At 43.2% G+C, this 19006-nt stretch overlaps 1 protein-coding gene across 1 annotated transcript in view; it reads left to right on the plus strand.

Annotated features, from left to right (window-relative positions):
- Positions 1-4232: 4232 nt before the first annotated feature.
- Aoah (acyloxyacyl hydrolase) overlaps positions 4233-19006 on the plus strand; it is a 209362-nt gene continuing 194588 nt past the window's right edge. The window contains exon 1 of the mRNA XM_028860502.2: positions 4233-4667. Coding sequence (XP_028716335.1) covers positions 4541-4667 — 127 coding nt within the window. The 5' untranslated portion in view covers positions 4233-4540. The remainder of the gene's footprint in view (positions 4668-19006) is intronic.

Raw genomic sequence — 19006 nt, forward strand, 5'->3', positions numbered from 1 at the left:
AAAGGGGCAGGCTACAAGACGAGGAGAAGTCTACTACAGGTGAGCGGTGGCACATGCAAAGGAAGCAGAGCATGGCTATTTGGTCATATCTTGGGGCATCAAACACAATTCAGTATGATCAGAATGCAATGCACAAGAGAACTGTGATTAGAAACACAAGGGGAGACAGAAACAGGCTCCAGATGACACAGACCTGTGAGACCATCTTAATCTGTTACTCTTGATGTGATGGGCACCAGGGAGCTTTGAGGTCTTAAATAACAGAGTGGTGTGACATGTCCTTTAGGCTGAGATACTCATTTTTTCTTTTACTCTTTTTCACTTGTGTTGTGTTCCTGTGGCTTTCTTTCTCTCTAAGCCTGTATTTATCTCAGCAGGAGGTCATATGGGAAGACCTTTGTACTGGATATTGACTTCCCCAAATCTGTGAATACTGTATCATCCCTACCCTTGCTTCCTCCAACTTTTCCTCCCAGTGGAAACACTGGGGAGATGCTCAGAGGAGGGCTTAATTTCTGCATTTTGACCACCTGCTCTCTGCTACCCACCATGCAAAGCAGTTTCGTGACTCTCTTACCGTGTGTCTTCTCTAACTCCAATCACAGGACTTGTAATGCCTTTTGAGGATCACAGACTGTGACCCTCTGGTCCAAGCTCATGTGAGTATTGGGCAGATGGGGTGCAATGGTCACTGTCCACTGGAGTACAGACATGTCTCCGTTATCTAGATGCTGGATGGCACAGCCCTTTCGACCATCACTGCTTTGACCAAGTAACTTAAGGATCCCACACAATTGCAGGGTTCTGTGTCATCTATCTGAAACACAAAGCATTTTCCAGCACTCTGGTTGTCCTTAGCTTCCAGCTTCCTGTGTGATCATATCGTAAGGAAGTATGTAGCTAATCTGTAGGTTTATTTTGTTGAAATGTAGTTGCAAACCCCCAGTAAGACAGGAGCCTACTTCCACACATGCCCCACCCTGGTGAGCCTCGACAGCTGAGCCTCAACTGAGGTTTTCGCCTGGGCTTTTGACAGCTTCATTTCTGTGAATAACCTAGGATGTGGGTTAAAATGCTTCGAGAGAGCATCTCTATCTGCCCATCAAAAAAAAAAAAAAAAAAAAAAAGTAAAACTATGTTTCTATCCACCTTCCTAAAACTTGTAATAAAAGATAATAAAAATTATAATTCAGAAAAAATTCCACATACACTTACATATGGTTTATATAATACAGTTAAGTACCAATACCACATTTTTCAAAGCCTGATGTTTTGCTGTCCACATTGCCCACAGCCTAAAGACTACTCATGCCCACTTCCCTGGCAGTTGTGAGTGAACATGTGATTCCATTTCCCAGCACCGTTTGCACCTAGGTGTAGCCAATGAAATGCAAGCAGAAATGTTGGAGGAGATTTTTCTCCTAAGAGGACATGTGTGTCTGCTCTTTACGCTGCTTCCTTTTTCTGGTGGCCTGAAGCAGACACAATGTGGCTTGGGTGCTAGCAGTCATTTAAAGCTGTGAGCTACTCCTGAGGAGGAAAGCCAGTCCTAGGGTAGTAGGATGGCCTCTGGATTTCTTTATCTAAGGTGAATTGAGTGAACTCCATTCTTAGTGAAGCTGTGTTTGTTTTATTTAGTTATGAGCATTCAAACTTACCTTTATAGCTCTGAGAGCCAGGTAAAGATGGTTTAAACCCACCTAGCCTTGGTCTGTCACATAGGAGAGTCTGACGTCCTCCTACGGTAACCTGTGACTCCCTGAGTCCTGCGTTTGCATGGCTTGCCCACCTCTGTACTTGCTTCTGCCAGACTCTCTTAGCTCTCTCTCACTCTTTTCCAAACAGGAAACTCAGCCACTCGTTGATATCCACACACTTCACACAAAGCCTGGGCACCTCGTCGTCTCTCTAACACATGCGCAGGGTGCAGTTTTCAGGATCACAAATCCCCAGCCTCCTGCTGCAGAGAGAAAGGCTGAGGTTTGCATCTGAGCTCTCGGAGCAGGGAAACAACAAAGGGCTGCAGGGAAGGAATCTCATTCTCAAGAACAGATTTTGAGAAAATCAAAACTGGAGCATCTGACAGCAGGCGTTCTCTGGGGACGTCACACCACAGGTGGCTTCTTACCAGGCTGATCAGAAATACAGGGCATTTGATTTCAATACCTGATGAACAAAGGGAGCCCTGATGGGAAAGGGTACTCTCAGCCTGAGAGCCCCCACTTCTGCGGTGGGGACCACTGAGGTTTGGCTAGCAGTGGTGTGTGCATGCACATGTTGTTTCTAGTGTCAGCTGGCTGAATCGCTCACCCATTTCCGAGTTCCTTTGGCATTGTCCACCAAGAAATCAGCTGTCCAATGTGAAGAGCACTGCCGTTTATTGAATGCCTGCTTTATAGTAGGTTCTACCCTTCCAGACCCCTGTGAAGGAAACCATCTTAACTCCTTTTCTAGCAGGGGCATGTCACCACTGAGAGGGTAGAACTAAGTCAGGGTCACTCAGTGGGCCAACACAAAGCCTGAGTGTACCAGATGTTTTCAAAGCTCCTAACTCCTGGGATGGTTGTGGGTGGAGCTGACTGGGTCACACGTAGATGATGAAGCACATACAGCTTGCACAGCCCCTGACCCCGAGGTTTTCTGTGCATGCTTGCAGCTGTACATCGAGACCACCTTGAGGATCCCAAATGCTTTTCTGAAACATTTCTTCAGTCTCTGGGCCAGACAGACTTGATCATGGACTCTTGAGGTTTCACTGGCCCAGAAAAAAAAAAAACATGTTCAGTGAAGTCTGCTCTTTTATGCTTGTGATAATTTTCCAAGCATTACATATTGCCCTGCAAATATCATGCAGCCTTAGAATTCTCTCTAAGCTGGGCCTGGGCCACAGACTTGGTTGCACCTTCACCAGGGTAATAGCCAGAGCTTTAATTTACTATGCATTTACTTCTGGCCTGGCATGGTATTTGGGTTCCATGTCACCTGAATACTACCACCGTTACCCACAGTAACCGAGGAAACTGGAGGAAGAAAGTCAACTCACTTGCCTAATACATTCCTCACGTAAAGGTAGATACGACAGTCAAACATGAGCCCTTGTTCTTCAGTCACTCCATCAATGTCTAAAGCTTCCCTTGACCACGAGGTCAGGGACCAAAAGCAGCAGCACCTTGGCCAAGCAAAAGATCTGCACAAGGTCAAGTTAGCAGGCAGCAGGCAGCACTAATTGTCCTCTGGAGAGGACACGAAAGTGAGAAGGGGACATGTGAGGGTGTGTCCAGGGATAGTGTGTGTGGAGTGGGGGATTGAGGGAGGGTATGATCAAGATACATTGAGTACATATATGAAATTTTTCAAAATGCTACTAGATTAAAAATGCTAACCAATTTAACTAACTTTTATAGTTCTAAATCTGTAATAAGTTCTTCTTGGAGCCAAAGCAGGAAGGGACAGTCACATGACCTTTTATTCTTATCTGGACTTGGGTAATTTAGCCTCAGAGCTTGTCTGAATGTTACAAACAATTTTGGTGTAATCTATTTAAGAAACAATTACCAAGGCATTCAGATTATGCATCTTTTATTTCCAAGTCCCCGTTTCCAGATTGCTTTCCCCAGAAAAACGGTGCCAAATTCTCACCACCAAAGCAGAAAAATCAGTCTCTCAAAAGTGAACAAATCCCCTACAGGTGGGAAACAAACACATCTTGAAATGCTAAGGGAAAATGATGCTGCCTGCCCAGGCAAGTAAATGATAGGTAGCTAACTCACATCTTTTTTCTTATTAGATTTAAGATCTAGGCCTGCTGACAGCCCATTGTTTTCTGCATACCAAATGAAAGGCTTTAAGAAAGCTGGGCCCTGCAAGGAATAGTCTCTCTTTGCCGGAGAAAAGTCACTACTCAACCAGAAAGTTCTCTGACAGAACAAGGAGCCTGTCCTCGCATATACAGCCATTTAAAAGAAAGTGAAATAAGTTTAGATATAATTCTGCATTACATATTGTAACCACAATTATTCTACATTACAACTATAACTTCTTCACTATGTGGGTGCTGCCTCTCAGACTGCTGAAGGACCGTGTACAGGTGGTGTGATGTTTTCTTCTTTGGTTTTAGTTTTCGTTTAATTTTGTTTTGCAAGAACAAAAGAGGAAGGACCTCTCTCCTCCAACTTTCGGGCAAACCTCAAGGTTCATGCGGTTTATGGTCACTGACTTCAGCCAGAGGCCGGAAGTGCTGTTGCTGTCACTGTGTAACTTGGGCATTTCTTTTCCCTGAAGTCTTTGCTCAGAGGGACTGCCCACCAAGGACTTCTCCAGCTCTTCCTAGACCTGGATATCTCTAGGCCTCTCTCAGAGGTTTCAAAATAGCCAGTTCTGTGTGTGCATGCACATGTACACGCGATTGCATCACACTTGCTGCAAAGTGTGTTTATGGCAGTCTGCTTTTGGGGTGTGGTAACTATAGAGAGGCCAAGGAGGGTTGAGAAGTAGAGTGATCTTTTGGACCAAGACGGTGGCTCCTGGTACACATCTCAGGATGAAGTCCCCTTGGAAAGTCCTCAAGGCTACCCCTTTGTTTCTTCTTCTGCTCTCTCACTCATTGGCCTCTGTACCCTATGAGGACCAGCCAGGTGCCAGCTACTCCAATGGCCACAACTGTGCAGGTAAGTACATATTAATTTTTTTCTGTGTGTTCATAACAATAAAATCTGATACTTTGGTTGCACAATAATCCCTCAACCTCAAAGTTAGATGGGATGGCACATACTTATCTGTATTCCAGGTACTCAAGAGAAAGAGGTAGGAGGATCACCAGATGGAGACTAGCCTGGGCTATATACTGAGTCCCTGTCTCAAAAAATGAACAAACAAAAGTCCTCTTCTGTTATTGGACAGGTTTTGGAGGGTATCAGCTTCTCTAATAGTATGAAATTCTCAGTTCTCTCCATGGCTCTGACCTCAGACATCTGGATTAAGTTGCCATCCTCTTCCTCCTCCTCTTGCTGATCTGTTGCTGGCTCTTACCTAGCCCTCTCCCTACCCCTGTGTCCTTCTTAGCAGACAAGGCTAATGATATGTACTTCATAGAACTGTGAGAACTAAGATCATGCATGCAGATCTGTGACATCCTTACACAGTGAGGGCTCAGCCCCCTAAGCTTCCTTCATTCTTTAGGGAATCTCACTGTGGTGGTCCAGCAGAAACTCTGAACACTGACTGAGATATGGCCTAATGACTTCTTCATAGGAACATTTTATTTCCAGTTTCTCTTTGTATTTGCTTTGTGTCTTCTGGGGATAATAAGGAATAAGGTGAAAACTTCTGTACTGGCTAGATTTATGTCAACTTGACACAAACTGAAGTCACCTGAGAGAAGGGAACCTCAATTAAGAAAATGCCTCCATAAGACTGGAAAGTCTGTAGAGCATTTTCTTAATTAGGGATTGGTGGGGGAGAGCCCAACCCGTTGTGGGTGGTTCCTTCCCTGGGCTGGTGATCCTGAGTTCTATAAAAAAGCAAGCTGAGCAAGCCAGTAAAAGCACTCTTCCATGGCCTCTGTATCAGTTCCTGACTCCCAGGTTCCTGTTGGGTTCTTACCAAGACTCCCCTCAGAGATGGGCTATTACCTGGAAGTATAAACCGAAATAAACCCTTTCCTCTCCAAGTTGCTTTTGGTCATGGTGTTTCATCACAGCAATAGAAACCCTAACTATAACACCTTCCATATTCATATTATATATGGAGCATGTAGCAGTAGAGGGAACTGAGATAGCATGGGCAATGGAGCCACATAAAGTCAGAACTAAGAAACGATTATTCAGTAAGCAAACTTCAACATGGAATCCTAAACAAAAAGAACCCTAGGGATAAGTATGATAGGCAAGTACTACACACAGACAACTCAGGCACAAATTCTGACACTTATGAATTATGTGCAGAGGCAGTGTCAAAAAGTCTGAATTGGTCATGTTTGGCCAAAGCCCTGATCATATTATGCACATCAGGGAACTCATCTCTACATCCAAATATTCCTTTAAAAATAAAACCCAAAGAACCAGATTCAGAAGGTGCCAGGTCATCTTCACTCAGTCTTTAGTTTCTGAATCACAACTTACTGCCATTTCATGTTCTGACAACAAGTCTGCAAGCCTGTCAAATGGAGTACACCGAGGAAAGGCTCCTGAGAGTCAGCTCCATTTCCACGGTGGCTACAAATAGACTTTCTGGGTTTGGGTCAGCAATCTACCCTGAGATCCCCAGATCTTCATATCAGTAGAATGGACACAAGGCTCCCATTTTCTTCCCTGCTGGGTCCCCAGCAAGGGAGTTGGACGCTGTGTTAAGAGAATTCCAGGAATTTGCTCTACGTACCTATTGTTGCAGAGCAAATGAAAATAATAATCATTTGTTGCCACATGATTTTGTGGGTAAGGAATTTGGGCAGAGCCTGGATGGTGATTTTCTGTGCATGTGGGGGGTGATGGAGTTGATGGGTAGATGAAAATGGTGGATTGATGGGTCGGAAACTAAGATAGCTTTACTCACATGTTTAGTGCTTCGGGGGTGAAGGATGGTTAGAAGTGTGCTTCATCTAGGAAAGTCCCTTGGAGCTCCTACCCTCAGTGGTCCCAGGAGGAGGTGACTTGTTACATGGCAGCACATGAGTCCCGGAGAGAGAATTCCAAACACTGAGAACTAGAAGCTGTCCATCTTTCAGGGTTCTGTTCTAGAAACTCCTGCCGTTAAATTTCCCCGTGTAACTCAGAACTTTCAGCAAGTCTCTCTGGGTGACTTTGTCATCTGCTGTCATGATAACAAGGAAGGTGGGTGTCAGGTACCGGTTTAAATGGTTAACCTTTACCAATCCCTACATATTCACTCAGTCAGGAGTTGGAAGTGGTTCATGTTGGCTGCTGTCTTGCTGTTTGAAGCTGCTTCCTTGAAGGAAATAGACTCAGACAATTTTGTGCAGAAGTTTATTGTGGAGTATTCTTTGGAAAATTCCAGTGAGGGAGCACAAGTTTCCACAGAAACAGCCCCCTAGATACAAACTGCTCTGCCCTGGGGGGAGGGGTGATTATTCCCATTGAGGTGTCTTCCTGTGATGTAGGCAAGAGACTTGGGACCACTATGATGCCTCAGATCAACACTCAAAGAAGCAAGGAAGAGACTGCGCATTCCCAAAAGTTGATCCTGGGCTCCTTTCGCTTCTGGGACGCCATCTGAGAAATGTCTTTAGAAGTAGTGAGGTAAACTCACTCTCAGCCCCTAGCTGGAGGGAGAGCTTCATGGCTTCGTGGAGGAAATGGTGTAGTTGGGAATACGCTGCTGGGTCTGCCCTTGTGCCAACACCCTTGTAGCAGAAATCTTAACAGTTCTTATTGATAAAATCAAACCTGAGCCAGGTATTGGGGTGCACACTGGAAGATCAGAGAGACAGAACAAGCCATAGCTAACCTCACCTGGCCAGCTTCTCAGCTCATCTTGTTTCCTCAGACTGGAAGCCTCTGTGTTCTCATATCCGAATGGCTCTCAGCTGAACTGTGCTGCTCAAAAGCTAAACGCTTAACCAGCCAAATGCTGCTAGTTTCTGGTCCTCACGCCTTATATACCTTTCTGCTTTCTACCACCACTCCCTGGGATTAAAGGCTCGCTTTCTGGGATTAAAGGCATGAGTCACCATGCTTGGCTGTTTCCTTAAACACATGGATTTCTGCCTCTGCAATGCTGGGATTAAAGGCATGTGCTACCACTGCCTAACCTCTATGTTTAATATTGTGGCTGTTCTGTCTCTGACCCCAGATAAGTTTATCAGAGTGCACAATATTTTGGGGAACACAATACCACCACACACCCTAACAACTTTCTGATAATAATAGATGCATCTCTTTAAACTCGTGTGCAGAAAGTGTCCCTTCAAATAGTTCGACACACTAATTCCTCACATGGTCACTGAATGGCTAACAAATCGTGGGTTCTGAACCAAGAATGCAAAGATAAATACCAAGAATGTTTAAAGTGTCTGTCTTCAGTGAAGTTGCTACCCATTTTAGAGAAAAGTCTAGAGATTGGTAAAGATTAGAATCCCTCTCACTGAAGAATAAACTAGGCATTGAGTGTGACAAAAACACACCCTGCCTGTACACTGCACTGTTGGAGGTGGACCCACAGGGTCACACAGCATGAGTCAAGGCTAACCAGATCAGCAGCAGGCAACTACAGGCTGTCTACCCTCAAAGTCCCCAGAAGGTGGCAGGCATGATGATATTTTGGTGCTGGAAAGACGACTCAGCCATTAAGGGCATTGACTGCTCTTCCAGAGGACCCAGGTTCTATTCCCAGCACCTACATGGTGGCTCACAACTGTGAGCAATTTCAGTTCTAGGGGAACTGACAACCTCACACAGACACGCATGCAGGCAAAACACCAATGCTCATAAAATAAAAATAAATAAATTACAAAAAAATTCAGAATTTTAGAAATTTTTGTATTGGAAGATGACTAGTGAAAAGTGGGAGATTCCATTATCTCAAAGACTCTGCAGCAGGCCCCTCCCGCCTCAAAAACCCAGAGCAATGAAACCTGTGGAACAAGAGACGAGAAGCTGGATGTCCACAGTCCAGCGCAGCAAGAATCCATCTTTCCTAATCATTACCTACAGTCGTGACACAAAACCCTTCCTTGATCGGGGAAGCATGTTCTTGCCTTAACTAAAATCAAATAAGTAAAAAAAAACTTCACAGGAACTCAAGCGTCTTAGACACCTCCCCTGCAGTGGAGGGATTTCCTGCTTCCTATCCATAATAGCGTTCCATGGCCTGAGTCCCTCCATTTCCATGAACACAAGCATTTAAATATCACAGTTGTTCTTAGAGCTTCGGAAGCGCCTGCTCTGCGGTCATTTTTCTGCAGCTCCCCAACGCTTACAAAAATACATGTCGTATACACATACATTTGGAACATATGTCATTTTAGGTAAATATAAAAGAACGACCCTATGTCTTTTTCAAGGATCCTTTCATCTGTTCTTCCTCCCATCTCCTTCTGATATTATCCTCTCTCTCCCCTCCTGTTGGAGCCCCCCATTTTTCTCATTTCTCCCTTCATGGAACCTCTGTCCTGCTGTTCCCCGTTCTACAGCTCCTCCCTCCTTGGTGCCTCTTTACTTCCCTAGTCCCATTGGTGTTCTAGGGTTCATATTCACATTTATGGATTTGGAGCTAAAAATCACAAATAAGAGCATGCAATGTTTTTCTTTCTGGGTCTGAGTTACTCCAGTCAGTATAATATGTTCTATCCATTTACCTCCAAATTTCATGATTTTCAATAGAGTTTTCTTTTTCAGATTCTAATGTGTGTGTGTGTGTGTGTGTGTGTGTGTGTGTGTGTGTGTGTGTGTGTGTTTATATACAGGTCCCATGTCAAATCTATGACTCGCTAATATTTTTTCCTATTCTGTGAGTTTTTCTTCAGTTTTATAACTGTGTCCTCTCTAGAATAAATTCTTTTTGATTTGATAAGTCCCTATTTTGTTTTTTTTATCTCTTGTGCTGCTAGAGTAATAGAAGTAATAGCCATATTTCTAAGTGGCTCTTGTCAGTGTGCCACTCTATTTTCTGTATCTCCTTTCTCAGATACTGAATCCCTATGGCATATGGCAACCAGGCATGGAATGCCTACTTAGATTGCGAGTTCGAGGAATTGAATTGGGCCTGAAGGGCAGCATGCATGGCTGGCAAGTGTGGAGCCCTAGTTTCAATTCCCACTGCCCCCAAATGAATAAAGGAATCCAAATGAGTTAAGACGAGCATGTAAAGGAGGAAACTTTCTTAGAATCATCCAAGGAATGAAGTTTAGAACTGAAAGTCAGAGAAATGGTGGATCCTAAAAATCAAGCCAGGTGTCACGAAATGGGGACTGTCAGCTATCTGGGGCATCCTCTTGATGCTGGCTCTGATTGTGTCCTGCAGATGAGCTGGTTCCGTTGCTCTCTGTCTTGTGGTCAGGTCTGCTTGGTGGTACAGCTCACAGATTCCTGGGCCCTCCCTCTTGTTGCCAATCCCAGCTTCATGCTCTCATGAGAACCTGGGCTGCCATCATGCCACTGAATAGGAGGCAAGTGGGAGTAAGTCCTAGGTACAGGCACAGCTCCCAGAACAGTGGCATTGTTGCAACTGAGCAGACTCTCCAAAAGGAGCCACCACAGAATGTACAACGCTATAGAACAACATCTACCAAACAACAAATAGCCTAGCTTCCAACCAGGAGCCTAAGACTGGGGAACTGAATACTAGACTTGAGAACATGGGTCTTGAGCTCACCCTGAGTGAGTACTAGCTGTGGGGATTCCCTGTTATCAACACTTCACTACCCATCCTGTCTGCCCTCTGAACAAGGGCTCACTGGACTGTGCTTCGACTTTCCAGAGGCTATGGAATCAGCAATAAGTCAGGTTCTGTTCCCTAAAACATGTTTCAGTACAGGATGATTTACAGGCCAACATAATCTGTATGCTTTTCATTGACACTTAAACTAATTCATTGAATTTTGAGGGTTTTAAGGTACTATTTAATACCAAAGAAGTCATTTAAGTGTTTTAAAGACCCATTCATTCTCTCATTCATGTTTTATTAAGCATGCCTTCAGAGTCAGGCATCTCCCCTTCTGCATAGCCCAGAGTGCTCAGAAACTCTGGTTGGAACAAGAGACAAAGGTGTGAATAGGAAAGAGTGTCATTAACAGGAAAGGTCTGGACAGAACTGGCAGGGAAGCTTGCAAATTCACAGTCATAATTAAGATATCACAGATTTCAGACTCTCTTTCTCTGTAACTGGGCAATAACTCCTAGACACCATTTCCGTGGGTAGCAGAGAGCTTTGCCTCTTGCCATCCATGCTACCTTTGGGTATCACGAGTTCTCTTCTTCATTCCCCTCTCAGAGTAGCTTCAGTTGCCAAATCATCCTGACATCCAGAGATCTCAGACTTGGGAGTGGGCTCAGTCCTTAGTCCTCAAGAGCTTGAGCTACAGCCAAGGCCCAGGGAGGCTGTAGAGTTCATGGCCGGGCGGTGTGTGTGTGTGTGTGTGTGTGTGTGTGTGTGTGTGTGTGTGAGTGTGTGCATCTCACAGCAGTCCTGTGGCCCCACCCTGCGGTTCTGCCTCTCACCTGCAGTCCAAGGACTTACAGACCCCAGAGTTTAGCTAGATCACACCCTGGTTCCTGGGGTGCCACTCTGCCCTCATCCCTCACTTTGGTAATCTTGTGTATGCTCCTCTCCTTCTGTCTTTACTTTTAAATTATCATTGAATTTAGTCCAGTCTTTATATAAATGGCAGCTTCCTGATCATTTGAGTTGTCCATATCCTGTCTACTTTCTTTTTTCTGTGGTACCTTGAAAAGAAAAACCAGAGAGACATAACAGAGAAAGAAAAGGGTCTGTGACTTTGGGGCAAGGTCACAGAGTGAGCAGAGCTTTAAAAAATGGTGGCAGCATGCTATTCTTTAGGGGAAAAGTTAATAATACTTTTTCTCCTTTTTATGAGTGTTCTGTGGGAAAGAGGAAGGAATGAAAAAGTTGCACATTATCAAATGAAATCCCCAAGAAGTTTTAATGTGCCGATCACTCTCTATAGATCTTCCTAGACAGACTGAATATAGGAATGTCAGTTTACAATGTTCGTACAGTTCTCTCTGAATCATGAGGTCACTCGTGGTCTGTATTTTCTGTCTAGTACTTTGCTGAATTTTCTGCCTGTTCACACGGATACAATAGGAAGAACAAAGGTTAGAAAGTCCAGGCTCGTAGATGGATCAACCCTGACTCTGCCGCTCTACGAATTAGGCATCGGGGACATTGCTTAATGTCCTTAATGTCCCTCTGCACCTTCCTTCCCAGCAAGACGAGAATGACACAGGGTAAGGTATCGGGTTAAACATGTAGATACCGTGGTGGACTTAGAACTGTCTTGGCACATCACAAGTTCTCCAAAGGGTTGTTATCCAAACTTGTGAATTAAGAAAGAAATGTACTGAAGCTGTATTCTAAAAGTCCTGAGATTAAGCCTGTTGCAATGCAGAGTCCAAGGAAACAGAACAATAACCTGTGAAAGAACAGCTTGTGTCATTCTGAGAGGGTCTGAAGGAAAGATCTCTACAAAGAAAGATTTCACAACAGTTTCCTGAAAATGTGAATGACGTGCAGGTACAGTATCCTGAGTCTCTAGGGAATAAACTGGACAGTCGGAGTAACAGCTGCCTGCAGAGGTGGGTGATGGTTAAAAATGTAGTTTTGTAGCTCAGCAAGAGAGGAAACTTCACAAGTCTAGAGTCTACCATGGAGCGATTGTCACAGCCTAGGGAGCTTCCCCATCCCAGCGAGAGGAAGTAATGAGAGTGTCTCGACCACCTCGACCAGCAAGGAAAACGCAACACCGAGCTCTTCTTCAAGCTGTTTATTCAGGCCTTTAGCAAGTGTCTTCTCCACTGGAGGAGCTCCGTCCCAACCTTATATAGGTCCTGCTCCACCAACCTCCTTACGCCACGTGGGGCTATCGAATTGGTACACGTTTGCCTGAGCAACCCATGTCATGATGCCAAGCCAAATATGGAGTTGTTTTTTTCCAGCCGTCCCGCCGGGAAGGCGGGGACAGGATGTAGGCGCCATTTTGAGGTGCGGCTGCATGCAACTGTCTACATGAGAGCCACACTTAAGACAGAGCCTCAGAAGGTCCTTACTGGACCCTCAGTGGCAGTGTTTCAGAGAAAGAAAAGAAGGCGAAGAAGAGATGGAAACCGTGCTTGGCAGCTACAAAGAGAACACAATCTCCCCGTGGCACTCTGCAGAAATGGTGGGGAGAAGGTGTTTTAAAAAGACTCCCTGACCTGGGGGAGGCAGCCTGCATGATCCTCAGGACCCACATGCTGCCAAGAGAGAACTGATTCACCCCAGGTTCCCCCTGACCTCTGCACACAGGCTGGGGTATGAAAATGTACTGATACAGTGCAATACTGTGTCCAGTGGATATACACCAAGAAAATGTAAAAATAAGTAAGATGATTGCACGGAGCATGACTTTCTATAGATGTATAATAAATTGTTCTCCACTAATAAGCTCAGTTACACATGCTTGTTGTTTCATAGTTTCTGTACATCAGAAGTCCGGACATGATGTAATTGGGTTCTTTTCTAAGGACTGAAAAGGTTGAAACTGAGATATCAGATGGGTCTTGTCTTAGATACCGTTCTATGGCTGTGAAGAGACATGATGGTCACAGCAACTTATAAAAGAGAGCATTTAATTGGAGACTTGCTTACAGTTTCATAGGGTGAATCGTGACCATCATGGCAGGGACCATGACAGCAGGCAGGGAGGCATGGAGCTGGAGCAGTTGCTGACAGCTTATGTCCTGATCTGCAAGCTGGAGGCAGAGAGAAAGGGAGTTGTTGGGTCTGGTAAGGGCTTTTGAAACACACCTCCCCTAACAAAGCCACACTCCCTAATCCTTGCTACCAAACATTCAAATATATGAGCCTCCAGGAGGAGATGGAGCATTCTCGTTCAAACCACCACAGGGCTGAGCTCTCATTTAGGACCTCACTTTGACTGTTGACAGTATTCAGCCCCTCCCATTAGCAGAATCAGGGTCCCTTTGCTTACTAACTGCCATCTGTCAATGACTAGAGGCTGCTACTTAGTGGAAGAAGTCAGCAACATGCTGATTTATTATCTGTCCAGCTCCACCTAGAGAAAACTTGACATTTAAAAGGATTTGTTGATTATTTAAGGCCCACTCCAGAAAATACAATAACCCAAAGTAAATTGGTTAGTATCCCAATTACATACACAAATCCTTTTGTTATTGTGTTAAAAAAGAGCGAAGTGACATCAAACATACCAACCCTCCCTCAGAGGACTACACCAGGAACAAAAGCCTTATAATTCTGCCTCACAAACACTGAAATACTCAAAAGGGGAAAGACCACCAAACTGAATAGTGTGATAATATCATAGGAGGATCTCTGGCTTATGTCCAAAGTCATTCTCCAGATAGACATGAATAGCCATGCACATGTATCAGAGATCAGTAAATAGAGAATGGTTTCTGTCTGGATGAGAGTTTTACTGATGAGATTTTTGTATGTTTTATGGGATTTTTTTCAGTCTTGGAAACTTTTAGATTTAAGCTTTTACTCAAAAACTTCACACTGCAAATTTGGAAAGAAAAACAAATTGCTCCAATGCCATAGCCTTTTGCTGATAAGCTAATTGGTTTACAGTTATCAAAGTATGAACAAAATCTCCTGGAAGGAGGCTGTGTCTGAGGAGACTGATTGATCACAAGTTCATTACTGTGGAGAGTTAGGAAGGTTATAGGTCTGGAGGCTAATTACCTTGTCTTCGACTAGCGTTAGCAGCGACTTCATACAATCACATTGAAAGTATTTTGCCAATGTTCAGCAAATAGACTTTGAACAGACACTTAAGATGATAATAAGGGGCCAAATGAGAAGTCTAGACTTGAAAAACAATAATAATTCACTAGATAGGCTGGGCAGATTTCAGTTCACAGAAGAAAGGATCCATGTGCCTGAACATAGATCAATGGAAATTATCCAAAACAAAGCTAGAGGAAAGCCAGACATGAAGGAAATGATCCAAGCCTCAGGAACACGTGCTACAGCGCCCAGTATCTCAACATCTGTGGGATGGGTGTTCTGAGAGGAAAGGAAGAGAGAGGAAGTTTGTAAAACTACCTGAAAAAAGGATAAAAGCCAACACTGCTTCAAAACGGAGGGAAGATATTAATCTACTGATCCAAGCCTCCTAAACTTCAAACAGAATAAATACAAAGCAAATCTCGACACCTCATAGCCAGTCTCCTGAAAACAAATGCAAGTTGAAGCCCTTGAACACAACAGAAATGCGTTATGTCCCCTGCAGGAAAACAGTCTAGCTAATTTATACTGTTTCATTTATAGAGCTGTGGGGGCAGAAGGCAGTGGAATGACATAAGGTGCTGAGAGGGGACAAAAAGCTATTAACCCAGAAGTCTATGCCATATTAAACTATGACTTAAAAGTGAGCATAAAATATAAACACATTTCCTGATGAATAAAACTGAGAAGCATTGCTAGTAAATTTGCCATAAAAGAAGTACTAACAGGGAGCTGGAAAGATGACTTAGTGGTTAAGAGCACTTATTGCTCTTGCACAGGGCCCAAGTTCAATTTCCAGCACCGACTTGGTGGCTCACAACCATGTAGACATCAGGCACACAGACAGTGCACATACATACATGCAAACAAAACATTCATACACATAAAATAAAAATAAATAACTCTTTAAAATAAGTGCTATAAGGACTGGAAAGCTGGCACGGTGAGTAAAGCTCTTGCTGCATAAATGTCAGGACCATAATTCAGTCTCAACTATCCATGCAACCACCGGGCAAGTGTGGTGATCTGCCTCTAATCTCGACTTAGAAGGCAGAGACCAGGGAGACCCAGAACAAATCAATTACCTATACTAGCCAAATCCCTGAACTCTAGGTTCATGTGAGAGACCCTACCTCCATATATAAGGCGGATCATCATCAAAGTAGACATCAGAAGTCAACCTCTGCATGTGGGCATTTGCAAATGCATACATACATGTGCATGTTCACCTTTATACACACTTGTTTTCATATGTGAAAACACTCATACACACATACATTGCCATATACACATGTACATGTGCATGAATAGGCACATTAAAATTAAAAAGGACTAAAAAAGTAGTCCTTTAAACAGAAAACATAATACAAGGTAATTTAGAGTCATAAGCAGAGGTAGAAAGCTCAGGTTATGGTATATATGAGAGGAGATATATTTATACACACAAATATTTTTCTGAATATGTCAAGTGAAAATGCTTAAAAACGGTAATTAAAACACTGCATTGTTTGGTCTACAACATAAGGGAATTAGCCCAAAGGATATGGGAAGAAATGGAACAGTACAGAAGCAAAGCTGTAAACTTTTGTGCTAATTAAATTGCTATTAGCATGATATAAATTTTGACAGATTGAAGCTACACATTATAATTCAGGAACCACTGGGAATAGAAACATTCGCATAAAACACGATGAAAAAAATCACCAGGGAGAAAATAGGACTCAAAGATCCTTGTTCTCACACACACACACACACACACACACACACACACACACACACACACACCAGCAGCATAGGTAGAAGACCAATGAAGAGCACACGTGAGTAAAACAGGCAGCTAGAAACCTCAGAGAGACATTCTCTATGTGGACCACACATGCCATTCAAAAGTCAAGATAATCAGAACTAGGCTGTTCTTTCTAAAGTAACATCCAACTAGATTCTGAATACTAGAGATATGCCTAGATTTAAGGGCATACATAGGTTGAAAATAAAAGGACAAAATATGACGGGACACAAGAAGAGAAACCACAAGGCTTCTTACTTTATGATACAGAATATGCTTTAAGCTATAGAAAAGTATAAAACCAGAGGCATCTTTTGTAATGATAAGGGCACTATTATACCAACAAAAGATAAGTTGTTATATGTTACTACTGCATATTGTATTGTTCCTACATATATGAAATTAATAAGATCCCTAAAATATAAGAAACAGTGACAGAACTGTAAAGAAAATTATGAAATTAAGAAATATAACTTAAGATTTGAACATTTCTTAAATCTTAATATATGGAACTAGACAAAAATGAGGATATAAGGATCTGGACAACACAAAAGACCTAGCAAAAATCCCAGAGTACTCTACTTAATGACAACAGAATAGATGTTTTAGGACACTTTTGCATAGCTTTATTTATTTTTCTTTATTAAGAAATGTTATATTCATTTTACATACGAACAACAGATCCCCCTCTCACCTCTCCTCCTGCTCTCCCTCAGCCTTCTCCCCCCAGCCCATGCCCCATTCCCTCCTCTGAAAAGGTAAGGCCTCCCATGGAGAGTCAGCAGAGCCTAGTACATTCAGTTGAGGCAGGTCCAAGCCCCTTCCTCTGCATCAAGGCTATGAAAGATGTCCCATCATAGGTAATGGCCCCCCAAAAGGCAGCTCATGCACCAGGGACAGATCCTGATCCTACTGCCAGGGGCCCCTTAAGCAGACCAAGCTGCACAACTGTCTCTCTTATGCAGAGGGCCTACTCCAGTCCCATGGAAGCTTCACAGCTGTTGGTCTAAAGTTCATGAGTTCCCACTAGCTTGGTTTGGTTGTCTGCAGATTTTCCCATCATGATCTTGATGGTCCTTGCTCTTAGAATCCCTCTTCTCTCTCTTCGAGATGTAAAGCAAAGGATAACCAGCTATTATTTATTTTTAATGTGGATTCTAGGAATCAAACTCAGGTTACCATGCTTATACAGCAAACGCTTTTCCACCAACTAAGTCATTTCCCCAGTCCCATTTTGAAGTTTTAAAATTTTTATTAATTCTCTGAAAATTTCATAAAATATATTTTGGCTATATTCACCCTTCCCGCCTTAACTCTTCCTAGACCCATGCCTTTCCCAGGCCACCTTTGTGTCTTTTTCTTCTCTTTTTTTCAACCCATCAAAACCAAGAATATTTGTGCTGCCTAAATATTCTTGGATGTGTGGTCTTCCACTGGTCAATGTACCAGGGGCTCCACTATGGAGAAAATTTAATTTCCTTTCTCTCTGCAGCTAACAATTGCCAATTGCTCCACAACTAGAAGTGGTATGTCATGTCCAACTCCCCTCTCCACGCTGGGGTTGGACATACAAAGGACTTGGGAATGCTGTTCACACCTGCTGTGAGTTCATGTGTGCATTTGCCCTCCTGTGTCCAGAACACACCATTCACTTACAGCCACCAACCACATCTGTCTGTTATTCTCTCTCTGTCCCCTCGTATTCAACGATCTCTATGCTTTGAACAGAGGGGTCCAGCATCTATGTTACATTCAGGGTCGAGCATTCTGCATCTCTTTTACATTCTTTATCCTGGCCAGTTGTGGTCCTCTGTGCCATCTACTGCAAACAAAAGATTCTCTGATGAGGACTGAGAGGTGCATTGATCTACTGGTATGATGATAAGTCATTAGAAGTTAATTTAATACTCTATTATTTAGTAGTATAATAGTAGTAGGTTCTTCCCTGTGACCTATGACCTGTCTAGCCATAGGGTCTTGGCCTGATAATGGTACAAGGTATAGGTTTTATTTTGTGGGACAAGGATTAAGTTCAATCAGAAAGTTCTTGGGTACTGCCATGGCATTAATGCCACGGTTGTACCAGTGGGCATGTCAGGCCTGCCAATGCTGTAGGTCACAGGTTTCATAGCTGGGTAAAATTGGTGGTTACTTTCCTCTTTTTGCTTGCTCAGCACCTTCTATCACAAGAAAGCTAGCCAGTAGGGATGAAGCATCCAGGTCTGTAACAGCTTGATTTCTCCATGTTCTATGACTCAAGCATGCAGTGTCTTCAATAACAGGGTCTTACCATTAAGCTCGGGAGGATAACCAAGAATATTGGCAATAGCCTGTAAGTTAATTTGGAATCTATGGGACCTCACTAACAAATAACTCTATCAAAAGAAACAGCCCATTCTCAGCACTGGGCTTTCTAGTTGTTAGTCTCAGGTGTCTTGTAGCAGCATTGTTGCCTGGTACCTTAATATAAACAAACAAACAAACAAATAAATAAATATATTATAATATGTGCGTATATGCACATATATGGAAGCTTCTACAGTAGCACATTTTCATGACTTTTTGAAAGGTCTTTCATGTTATTTATTCCTCCCTATATTCCCTCTTCTACTTGCTCTCTTCCCCACCCAAATTTAATCCTTCTTATCCCACTATTCCCCTTTACCAATGTGTTCTACATCCTCTTCCTTGAAAGCCCTTCTCCGTAACCTGTTAGTGATTTTCTTACTGATCTAGGTATTTCAAATGAACCACACATATCTGAAGAGTCAAGGCTAA

This window comes from Peromyscus leucopus, chromosome 5, assembly GCF_004664715.2.
Source record: "Peromyscus leucopus breed LL Stock chromosome 5, UCI_PerLeu_2.1, whole genome shotgun sequence".
NCBI lineage: Eukaryota > Metazoa > Chordata > Mammalia > Rodentia > Cricetidae > Peromyscus > Peromyscus leucopus.